The 12,542-nt window shown below is 37.3% G+C and overlaps 1 protein-coding gene across 7 annotated transcripts in view; it reads right to left on the minus strand.

The window, feature by feature from the left end:
- LOC127986815 (hemicentin-1) overlaps nucleotides 1–12,542 on the minus strand; it is a 159,527-nt gene that overhangs the window by 125,004 nt on the left and 21,981 nt on the right. For all 7 annotated transcript variants that reach the window (XM_052589072.1, XM_052589075.1, XM_052589074.1 and 4 more), the window contains exon 4: nucleotides 1,071–1,273. In XM_052589072.1, the coding sequence (XP_052445032.1) occupies nucleotides 1,071–1,273 (203 nt within the window). The remainder of the gene's footprint in view (nucleotides 1–1,070; nucleotides 1,274–12,542) is intronic.

Consider the following 12,542-nt stretch of genomic DNA (forward strand, 5'->3'; position numbering starts at 1 on the left):
CACCTCGGTCATTTCAGACTCCTATAAGACAAAAAAAAAAATCAAAAAGGTCAAAGGAAGAAATCCAAAAACATAATTACATAAATTTGCTGTAAATTCACTATGAGGCTTAGTAATGCACTGGACCTGAATGTAATTAGGAAATAAATATGAAAAATTATTAAATTATGGGGTAAGAGCTAGTGTTTCCTGTATTAAATGATCATTGTGTGTTTGTGCATTATGAATGAGTCTCCGTGTCTTATGATTTCAAGACCTTTTTGAAATTTTAGAAGATCAAATAAATAAGAGCAAGCAGAAATAAGGCCTGTGGAAACCATACAACATGTTCAGCGCTAGAAAAGGGGACGGGGAAATATATACAGAAGCAAAAAAAAAAAAAAAAAAAAGACAGACAGACTAATAATGGCATACTGCACATTACATACAGCATACTGACAAATATTTTCAACAAGTTTGAGAAGTATTGTAAATGATACACATTTTAAAATAGTATTTTAAATTTTATTTTACAAATTTGTTGGAAAGCATATAAATGTCACTGAAATTATAAAGACGGACAAAGGACACAGTGCACGAAATGATCTTACCCTCATTTGTTTGTAGAATTGTGTTATGTCAATCTGTTTGTAGAATATTGCAGCTTGAGATGTCTCATCTTCATAGGTCTGAACTGTAATCAGTGTTTTAAATCAAAATTAGGCTATACAAATTTATTGTTTTACATAAAATAGACATGTTTTATGTTTAAACTGTAGATAGACTTGACCTGCATCTCTGTGATTCATGTGGATACAAAACATTCCAGACATAATAATAATAATAAACAGAAATCCAGCGACAAAGATCCCCACTATCACAGATACAGAGTCTGGAGAATTGAGTCTGGCTAAAAAGAAACAATCATTAGTGGGAGTGAAAGTGTCAGATCTTTAACAAAAGCCAGATATCAGTTTAGTGCTCATACCTGCACATGTGTGACAGAGTTTGCTGATGTCCAGATGTGTGGTCTGGTTTGTGATGGGATTGTTGATCACACAGCTGTAGCTGTTATTATCCTGATATTTCACCTCCAGAGGAAGAGAGAGACTGATGCTGAGATCAGACACACTGATGCTGGACAATAAACTGTTTCCTTTGTACCAGGAGAGAGTCACATCACCCACATTCTCCACTGAACACAGCAGTGAACAATTCTGCTGGGATGATGAGGATGATAATGATGAAGAACATTGTGAAGAGTCTCTGGTAATGACAGGAATGGGCAGAGGAGCTGGAAAACATTAGACAATATAGATAAGTCAGTGGAGAATGTGACTTTTAGAAGGATTTCAGAACTTCTGGAGGTGAAGCTGGATCACGAATGATTCACGCAAACACAGACACAATTAACGTAGATCGGTGGAACATTCTCTTCAAAAACAAACATAATGCACAGCGTCTTCAGTGGATCAGATGTCGGGAGTAAATCATGACTACTATGTTCATTATTACAATCCAACAACAGAACACCTCAATCGCTTAGGAGTCATTCTTATCTACATCTGCTCTGGCAGTGAAACAATGACGGACTGATGGCAGCTCACTCAGGGCGGGTCTAAAGTACGACGCCAGTCCAGTCTGTGCTGAAACGTAATGATCATAATATTCTGAAATCATAATGATGAGTCATTATTGAATGATTCATTCATTTTGGATGAATCTTTAATGTGACTCGGGAAGAACGAGCCGTTTCTAGGAGTGATTTATTCAGTCGCGCATGCACTATATATTCTATAGGTTCTGTACTGGTATTGGTCTATTAGTTTACCAGTTTTAGTCAATGCAGTCTGAGCTGGAAAGAGAATTGATTAGTTCATGTCTCAAGTCTTCGGGTTTTTCGAGTCATTCAATTATCACGTGACAGACCCATAAGAGTTTAACCTATGCAGTCTGAGTCAGAAAGAGACTTAATAATCAGAATCATAATAAGAAAGAGCTTTATTGCCAAGTATGCTTGCACATGCAAGGAATTTGTTTTAGTGACATAAGCTTCCAATACACAGAGACAAAAACACACAGACCAAAAAAAAAAAAAAAACGTATATGTAAATGAATAGGTGTATATACTAGGGCCGGGACTCGATTAAAAAAAATTAATCTAATTAATTAGAGGCTTTGTAATTAATTAATCGAAATTAATCGCATTTTAATCGCATATAAATATTTGACCTGAGAACAGTGAGAAGTAATTTTTTTTCACATGGATTTATAGTATACCATTGAACAATGACTGAATACATAAGCTTAAGCAACAAAATATTGTTTATTTTTGTTCAACCAAGTCTAGCAGACCAGTGCAATTTTTGCCATGACGTGTAGCAATAGCATATTCAGAAACAATTTAGAAATAGTAAATTTCAGAAATTCAGGAAGCTTATAGGTGCTGGAACCTTCTGTAAAGAGTTTTTTAAGTAAAACACAATACTGTCAATTACATTCAGAACATTGGAAACACTGACTATTAGAAAACATCTCTCTGTTGCTTCAGAGGCCATAACATACTAAGTCCAACTCTCAATAACCTTGGCCAAAACAATAAAGAGTTCAACATAAACTGTTGCACCAACAAAATGATACATAGTTCAACATAAAGTGTAAAGTCCACGCTAGCTGCTATATGTTTTGCGTTGAGGTGATACTTGAGTCTCAAAGTGCTGCAGTGATTTGCGAAGCGAACGCTAGTTGGTGCTCCAGTATAATCGGTCCGCCGACACAAATCCAGTGAGAAACATTCCGTGGTGCAAAAATAAATTATTAAAAATGTGGGAATTTTTTTTTCTGTAATTAATTAATCTTAGTTAACGCGTTATTTTTTTGTGTAATTAATTAATCTCCATTAACGCGTTAAAGTCCCGGCCCTAGTATAAACAATTGTGCTGGAAATGATAATGGAAAAGAATTGAGTAAGATGCAAAGTTGTACTAGGATGGAGTGGTAACAAATATATATAAGGATATTGCACATTTGTATTGCATAAGTGGGGAACATTTAAAGGGTTAGTTCACCCAAAAATCGTAATTAATAACTCACCCTCATGTCTTTCCACACCCGTAAGACCTCCGTTTATCGTTGGAACACAGTTTAAGATATTTTAGATTTAGTCCGAGAGCTCTCTGTCCCTCCATTGAAACTGTGTATGGTATACTGTCCATGTCCAGAAAGGTAAGAAAGACATCTTCAAAGTAGTCCATGTGACATCAGAGGGTCAGTTAGAATTTTTTGAAGCATCAAAAATACATTTTGGTCCAAAAATAGCAAAAACTGAGACTTTATTCAGCATTGTCTTCTCTTCCGTGTCTGTTGTGAGAGAGTTCAAAACAAAGCAGTTTGTGATATCCAGTTCAAGAACGAATCATTAAATGTAACCAGATATTTTTTAACCAGTTCACCAAATTGAAGTGAATCGTTTTAAATGGTTCGCGTCTCCAATACGCATTAATCCACAAATGACTTAAGCTGTTAACTTTTTTTAAATGTGGCTGACACTCCCTCTGAGTTAAAACAAACCAATATCCTGGAGTAATTCATTTACTCAAACAGTACACTGACTGAACTGCTGTGAAGAGAGAACTGAAGATGAATGTAGTATGTTCGTGGGAGGAAAGGAAGAGGACAAAGGGGTCGGCTGGACTGCTGACGTATTTATTAACTTAAAATAACTTAAACTTCACAAACACCAAATGGTGACTTTTACTCTGACACGTTCGCACAACATTTACTCGTTCCAGTTTCCGTTTCCGGTTCAGGGGCCTGTTCTTCGTACGTCGCTTATTACATCCGAGATCAAATTACACATCCAAGATGATATCATCGTGCTAATCCTGATCCGGCTAATTGGGTTCTTCGAACACACCTGTTGTGTATGATTAATATCGCTGGATTGAGTTATGTGAGATAACTGCGCGTTCATGTGTTGTCTTAAAAGGGGATATGTATCGATACTCGAAACCATGATCAGCAGTGCAGCGATTGGCTGGTGGCAAGACAGCAATGTAATGACGTCATATAATTTAAAACAACACCTGACGAAAAATTTTAAAAATTTCTGGACTTTTATAAGGAAACAGCCAAGCAAAAAAAAACTACATAAATGTGATAATAGATACATAAGACAGATAATAGATACGTTTTTATTTTATTAGAATTTTTTTTATTATTCCCAATTATTTAGATTCGCAATTTATAATAGTTGTGCAGACTTTACATTTTTATTTAAATGTAGAAATTATCTATTCATTTCATTTTATATTTGGACAGATTTGTTACGTGACAGCATTAATGAAAGTTTCTAAAGGGTCAATATCATGTTATCTGCATCTCCTACGCTCCATCAAGCCTATCTTATAATAGCAGTCATCACTCAAAATAATGCACGACTCTATTATCTGTATAGCATGTGTGTAAGACTCTAATACAATTATTAATTTTATGACAAATAATTATTTCAGTGAGTTAAACTGGCTGTGTCTATAGTAGGCTGTTATGGACTACACAACATTTTTATATTATTTTTAAATATTATTTTTAATTATTATTATTTTAAATTATTGTCCCTGGATCAGTACGATATTCTTGTAATAAAGTAGCGGTGGTAGCAGACATATTTTGAGTATCAGTTCTGGTTAAAAAGAAGCGATCTAATCCTGTTTACATGAAATAAGCCTGCTCTCGAGCAGGTTTAAGCTTACGGACCTGTTGCTATGACAGCAGCTCCGGAATGAGCTTCGAAGAACCAAATGATCCAAGATCACGCCAAATCATCAACATTCAAATCCAGCTAACTGAGTTAGCGACGTACGAAGAACAGGCCCCAGGTCAGCAGTCCGTCTCTCAGTCGACTGCTTCCGTCTCTCCTGGCGTTTTATACTCTCTCCGCGCCAATTACTGAAACAAGAAACAGGTGTTGATAGTTTTTGCCCAAACCACTCACTTACCGCTCATCTCCTGATTCTCAGTCTCGCTGCAGACTTCGCTAAACCACGCCCCCCCTGCCACAATGAACACCGAGCCGAGCCAGATAACAAACTAAAGACTGACTCATTCACGAGTCAAGAACCGTTTCTGTCAGACGCGTCCGATTCGAGAACCGAGGAGCTGATGATACTGTGCATGTGTGATTCAGCGTGAAGCAGATTGACACACAGAGCGTCTGAACCAAACTCATTCTTTTGGTGATTGATTCTGAACTGATTCTGTGCTAATGTTATGAGCGCGGGTAAACCGAGGGTTTGGATGAAGGGCAATCATCACCAATGACATCATTACTTCGAGCGCAAAAAAAAAACAAAAAAAAACGGTGAACTGTTTCTTTAACCGGTTTATTGAATCGAACTGTCCGAAAGAAGTACTGGTGATCCAAAAACCGATGCAACCGGTTCTTGACTCGTGAACGAGTCATTATCTGGCTCTGCTCTGTGTTCATCTTTAGTTCTCTCTTCACAGCAGTTCAGTCAGTGTACTGTTTGAGTAAATGAATTACTCCGAGATATTGGTTTGTTTGAATTCAGAGCGATTGTCAGCCACATTAAACAAGTTAACAGTATAAGTCATTTGTGGATTAATGCGTATTGGAGACGCGAACCATTTAAAACGATTCAGTTCGAATTGGTGAACTGGTTCAAAAGATCCGGTTACATCGAATGATTAGTTCGCGAACCGGTTATCACAAACTGCTTTGTTTTGAAGAGAAGAGAAGACAATGCTGAACAAATTCGGGGCGAGGGATGTGGGAACGAGCAAGGCCGGTGGAGTGATTGGGAAATTAACGACACCTGCGACCCACCACCGGTCTCGAGTCCCACAGAGGAGATGGAAGGATATAAAACTGGAGCGACCAGTTTTAAATCAGTTAGCTGGATTTGAATGTTGACGATTTAGCATGATCTTGGATCATTTGGTTCTGCGAAGCTCATACAGGAGCTGCTGTCATAGCAACAGGTCCGTAAGCTTAAACCTGCTCGAGAGCAGGCTTATTTCATGTAAATAGGATTAGATTGCTTCTTTTCAACCAAAACTGATACTCAAAATATGGTAAATGGTAAATGGTATACAAAGCACATGCTATACAAATAATAGAGTCGTGCATTATTTTGAGTGATGACTGCTATTATAAGAGTGGCTTGATGGAGCGTAGGAGATGCAGATAACATGATATTGACCCTTAAGAAACTTTCATTAATGCTGTCACGTAACAAATCTGTCCAAATATAAAATGAAATGAATAGATAATTTCTACATTGAAATAAAAATGTAAAGACTGCACAACTATTATAAATTGCGAATCTAAATAATTGGGAATCATGAAAAAATATATAATAAAATAAAAACATGTATCTATATCTGTTTCATGTTTCTATTATAACATTTATGTAGTTTTGTTTGCTTGGCTGTTTCCTTATAAAAGTCCAGATTAATTTGTCAAGTTTTTTGTCGGGTGTCATTTTAAATTATATGACGTCATTACATTGCCATCTTGCCACCAGCCAATCGCTGCACTGCTGATCATGGTTACGAGTATCGATACATATCCCCTTTTAAGCCAACACATGAACATGCAATTATCTCAGATAACTCAATCCAGCGATACTAAATCATCAGCCGGATCAAGATTAGCACAATGATATCATCTTGGATGTGTCATTTGATCTCGGATGTAATAAGCTACGTACGAAGAACGGGCCCCAGGCCTGGGCTTTATTTTAGGTTTTGGTTTTTATTTGTGCGCATCAGTCGTCCATGAGGGGCTAATGCGCTGTTTTGTGTTTATTTGGAATTATTAAAATGTCGTTTGATTGTCCGCCGGTTCCCGCCTCCTTCTTCCCGATGAATATGGAGATTTTATTATTACACGTAGTTTTTGCTATTTTTGGACCAAAATGTTTTTTTCAATGCTTCAAAAAATTCTAACTGATCCTCTCATATCACATAGACTACTTTGATGTTGTTTTTCTTACCTTTCTGGACATGGACAGTATACCGTACACACAGTTTCAATGGAGGGACTGAGAGCTCTCGGACTAAATCTAAAATATCTTAAACTGTTTTCCGAAGAAGAACGGAGGTCTCATGGGTTTGGAACGACACAAGGTTGAATTATTAATTATATAATTTTGATTTTTGGGTGAACTATCCCTTTAACTGTTCATGAGGAAGATTGCCTGGGGAAAGAAACTGTTCTTGTGCCTGACTCTGCTAGTATTTGCGGCTCTGAAGCGCCAGTCAGATGGCAAAAGTTAAAAGATGGGGTAACTTGGATGTGAGGGATCCAGAGTGATTTTCTGAGCCCTTTTCCTCACTCTGGATGTATACAGTTCTTGAAGGGTGGGCAGGGGAGCACCAATAATCCTTTCGGTAGTCTGAACCGTTCTCTGTAGCCTCCTGATGTCTGATTTTGTAGCTGAACCAAACCAGACAGTTATTGAAGTACACAGGACAGACTCAATGACAGCTGAGTAGAACTGTTTCAGCAGCTCCTTTGACAGGTTAAACTTCCTCAGCTGGTGAAGGAAGTACAACCTATGTTGGGCCTTTTCAACAATGGAGTCAATGTGATTGTTCCACTTCAGGTCTGAGAGATGGTGGTTCCCAGGAATCTGAATGACTCAGTCACAGTGCTGTTCATGATAGTGAGTGGGGGGAGTGCAGGGGGGTTTCTCCTGAAGTCCACAATAATAATAATAATAATAATAACAACAACAATAATAATAATAATAAAAACCGACTCTTTATTACCTTGTTACAACATTCAGTTTTATGGAAAATAACCATAATGACAGAAATTCACACATTTATCATCAAGTAAAAAGCTACAATTTTAGACCAGAAACGCAGTAACTGTAAGAGTAAATAATAATTATAATAATGATGATGATGATGTTGATAATAATAATAACTATGCACCAGTTTGTAAGGAAGCTTGTAAATTAATTTCTCTATCCAATGCTGTCACGTCACAGGTGAAAAGAATGAACTATGGTTAAAGCCTTTTATACAGTCTATGGTTAAAGCCAGTAGCATGCCGTGGGGTTTCAGTCATCGCCTTAAATAAGCAATTGTAAACTACATACCCTTACACATCTCTGTAACAGCAAACGCAGCCACTTGTATATAATTATCATATTATGCCGCACACAGGCTCTCAAAAGCAATGACAGCTGATCAACAAATTCAACAGTAGACTAGATTGTGGTGGGTTAAATTCAGAGTAAATTTCCCTACATGGATCAGTAAAAGTAATCCACTAGTACACGATTCACTATGAACATTCACATCACTCTAAAATGACAACGCACCCACAGGGGCAGAACTGTAAAAAATACTGGACATCGACACACCACACCACAGCATTATCAACCACTACGTACACCTCCATAATGTGCATGAATCAATACTCATCAAATAATAAAGCACATAGCTCTCTTGTTAATAAATTATGTGCTTTTTACATTCCATGTCCATTCCATGAATTTTAACAGGGGAATCCTGCCAAAAATAATAATAATAATAATTTTTATTTTGTAGGATATTTCAGTTCAACCTCAACAAAACTTATCATAGGCCATTTTGTGTACATTACACAAATGAAAATGATACCTAAATAATAATAAAAATATTTTTTACATAATTGTATTTTTATAGGGCAAGCAGAGAAGGCCCTGCAGGCCCTGACAGCCCACCACTGGTTAACCTTATGGGGCTGTCACGTGATCAGTATCGGTTTTTGGCACGGGCGAACAGGGCAGCCACCTGGGGCGACACTTTTTCATGACACAAGGGTGGCGGCATGCACAATTATGAAAAAAAAAATGTAATCATAATACTCTGCACTGCTGCCATGAAGCAGTTTTCTATTAACTATCAATTCACTGTGTGAGGAATTGGCAAATAGGCGCCCCTTCTTAATGAGAAGGTGCCGTGTATGCGGTGCCAGGCTGGACAGAAGTATTGCAAATGCCGAGGGACAGAGCGACAATTCGTGAGAGAGATCGAGAGTGTTCGAGAGCGAGTGAGATGTGTGAGAGCGACAGGGCTTGAGAAAGGCAGAGTGTGTCCAAAAGTGAGTGAGAGTGCACAAGAGCATGACAAGCCCAAAGGGTGAGATTATGCCAAACGCTGTCAAATACGGCATTTTAAACCATATTGCACCGCAAAATACTTTGTGATTACAAATTTCCGTAAAAAACATGTGAAAATATGTCAATGATGCCGTATTTGATGGTGCTTTTTTATGTGCATGAAAATGCTCAATATAATGAGCCACGCCCACTGATTTCCGCAGCCAGTACGTTTGAACGGTTTTCACCCAATCAATGGGAAACTAAAACGGACCACACTAATTTAGCGCAGATCATTTTAGCCAAATTTATTAATAGGATATATTTCTGTACAATATCCTATAACATTTTTGATATTTTCATTTCTACTAACATTACACATATTAATTAAAGATTGTACCTCTTCATCATAGTTTAATGTAGGCTAATGTTGATTAACCGGTGTATCAGCACGGGGTACCATGGATGAATCAACATTGGATTATGATTAGATTCTGCAAATTGGATCAACATTGATATTGTGACGTTTCTCCGTCGTACCTTTCAACATGGGTGAATACACAACTGTACATTCAATTAGAACCTAGTTTGCATTTAGATCAACAATGTACATTCATAAGGTTAAAAATCAAATGACTGGCAGCAATGGCTTTACAACCGACTTTAATAAACTACCACAAGCTATTTTTGTTTTTTAAATAGGTTTTATTTTGTAAAATAAAAAAATAAAAAAATCATCTTTACTTTGAAAAACCCTGCCTTTGAATGAAATGGATTTAATATTTTAAGTAGAAATGTTTCTTCAAATTCTGATAAAATGTTAGAACCAACAACCTTGTTCATATAGCATGCTGTGCTTCGGGTGATCCTTGAAAGTGACCCAGCACCAGGTCCTATCTGATGCCGTCTTCTCCACTCTCTCCCACTTGTGCACTTTCTGTATGGTCCTACACTAAATACTCATAAAATATCATCTTTGATATTGTGAAATATCTTTAACTGAAAACTGAATGCAAAATATATCACATCCAATATTTTCACTTTACAGTTTAAAGGGTGACTAAACCCCTGATCAGAGCCTGACTCCATCCAATGGCAATATTTGAAAAATGCTGAAAAGTGGGCAGAGAACAGTGGAGATAGAGGGGATGAACAGGTGCGGATCTACCGGGGTGGCATGGGGTCTCAAATGCCACCCTAAAAGAAAGCCTTGCCACCCCTGCTGCCACCCCAGTTGGCAGCAATGAATTAAAATTGACGCTCGCGAATCTCTGATGTCCGACTGCAGTAAATGCAGCATTGAGAGGACGACAGAGCGGCAAAAGACTGATTTGTTTGGAAAACTAAAAAAAAAAGTGAGTGCGAAGTGAGGGAACCAGAAGTCGCGAGGAGACTAAATGTAAAAATGGATTATCTGTCAAGAAATTAGGCTTTAATGAAAGCACTGACTTTGAGATGATAAATAACTAACGTTACAGTGGTGTAGTCTCTTAAGTGATACGTTACCCACTTTTAAAAAGCGTGAGGATGCGTAACAACTTCGTTTTGTGTCAGAACTTTCACACTTTCATTCATAAATTCACCCCGTCTGTGTTTGCAAAGTGGATTGAATCGCGGAATTCAGTCAGAAATGGAAGTTACTGTATAAAGTAGAACGTCACAGAATTCGGCCATTTTTGAATGAACAAATCAAAAGAAGGGCTGTACATTTAATCAGATCTCGATATGGACCAGTCTCTGTGAATATTAAAGGTGTTGTTATACATATCTCTGGGAATGTGCGTTCAATGTGTGCTCTTCTACTACTACTACACACACATTCACACACACACACTGAAGCACGAGGGTTGTTTTCAACTCTTCACTATATTGACGCATGATGTAGGCATGTGCACGCCAGCGCGCTAGGAGAGGATTTCACCATTACATTTGATAAAACTATCTTCATTTATTCGTATTCACAGACAGAACCCGCAATGTCTTTACGAAAACCTGTCAAAATAAAATTTCTGTATAACTTGAAGAAATTTAAACAGAAACAGGGGCGGACCCCAGTTGGCAGCAACGAAATTAAAGGTTATGGCCAATTTGAAAATTTACTTTCTTTCGTGATTCGCGAACCCACTTTGAACTCCCGAACTGACTCAAATGATTCGCAAACCCGCTACGAACTTCCGAACTGATTCAAATGATTCGCGAACCCGCTACGAATTTCCGAACTGATTCAAATTATTCGCGAACCCGCTATGAACTACCGAACTGATTCAAATGATTCGTGATCCCACTCCAAACTCCCGAACTGATTCAAATGTTTCGCGATCCCCATAACTGACTCAAATGATTCGCGATCCCGCTACGAACTCCGGATCTGACTCAAATGATTTACGATCCATCTCCAAACTCCCGAACTGACTCAAATGATTCGCGAACCCGCTCCGAAACTCTGACATATATTCAGATATAAATGTAATTTCAAAAATAAATTAATAATTTTCCATTTTCAAATATTGGACCTGTCAAATATTGTCTGTCAAATACCTGTCTATTTTGCCGTCAATACTGTTGATGGTGTCCTTTATCAGTAGGCTTTATATTTATGCTCAACATGAAGTATACACTGTAAAACCGAACAGTGAAGTTAATCAAATGAAATTAGTTAATTGCACTCAAATAATAACGAAAGTTCATTGGACTTAATTTAAATAAGTTCTGTTAACTCAAAAAAATTTTGTAGTGAGGTGAACTTAAAATGATTGTGTTTTCTAGTTCCCAGCATGCTTTGCATCAGAAAACAAAGAAATTAAGTGTTATTTTGTGTGTTTTTACACAAGATTAACATAGAGGGACATAAGTTAATACATAAATGTTGTGTTATATTAGATTTTACAAAGGTTTATGTTATGTTGGATTTGTAGTGTTACCGTTGTGGTGAATAGTAGAGCCTGTGGTTAGACTGAGGATGGACAGCAAAAGCCTAATTTTGAGTGTATTTCCCACATTATAGGAGTTGAAAAATAGATAAAATTATGAGTGAATTACTCCCTAATTATAAGTTCAGAAATATAATTATTTAAGATAACTCTGAGATAATTTAAGGCAACTGGAATTCAATTTTTTAAGTTTATGTAAACTTAAACATTTAAAAACATCACTTAAATGTTTTTGTGTAATCTGTTACAAAATATTTTTTGAGTTCTGTGAACTTATCAGGGTTTACAGTGTAGATATTGTTGTCGTCAGAGGTGGGAAGTCCAGGGGCCAAAGAGTAAAAGTCCTGCCATTTTTTTGTTCCACCCATGAACTCATCAGCCGATTTCACCAGAGGAGGAACCAAGTCATTCCTTCCAAGTCACAAACGAGTCTTGAGTCAAATCCCAAGTCCTCAAAGAGTTAAAGTTAATGAGATAATTAAGTGACTAATTAAATGAAGATGCATTAGTGATGAAC

This window comes from Carassius gibelio, chromosome B22 (genome assembly GCF_023724105.1).
Source record: "Carassius gibelio isolate Cgi1373 ecotype wild population from Czech Republic chromosome B22, carGib1.2-hapl.c, whole genome shotgun sequence".
In the NCBI taxonomy this organism is placed as follows: domain Eukaryota; kingdom Metazoa; phylum Chordata; class Actinopteri; order Cypriniformes; family Cyprinidae; genus Carassius; species Carassius gibelio.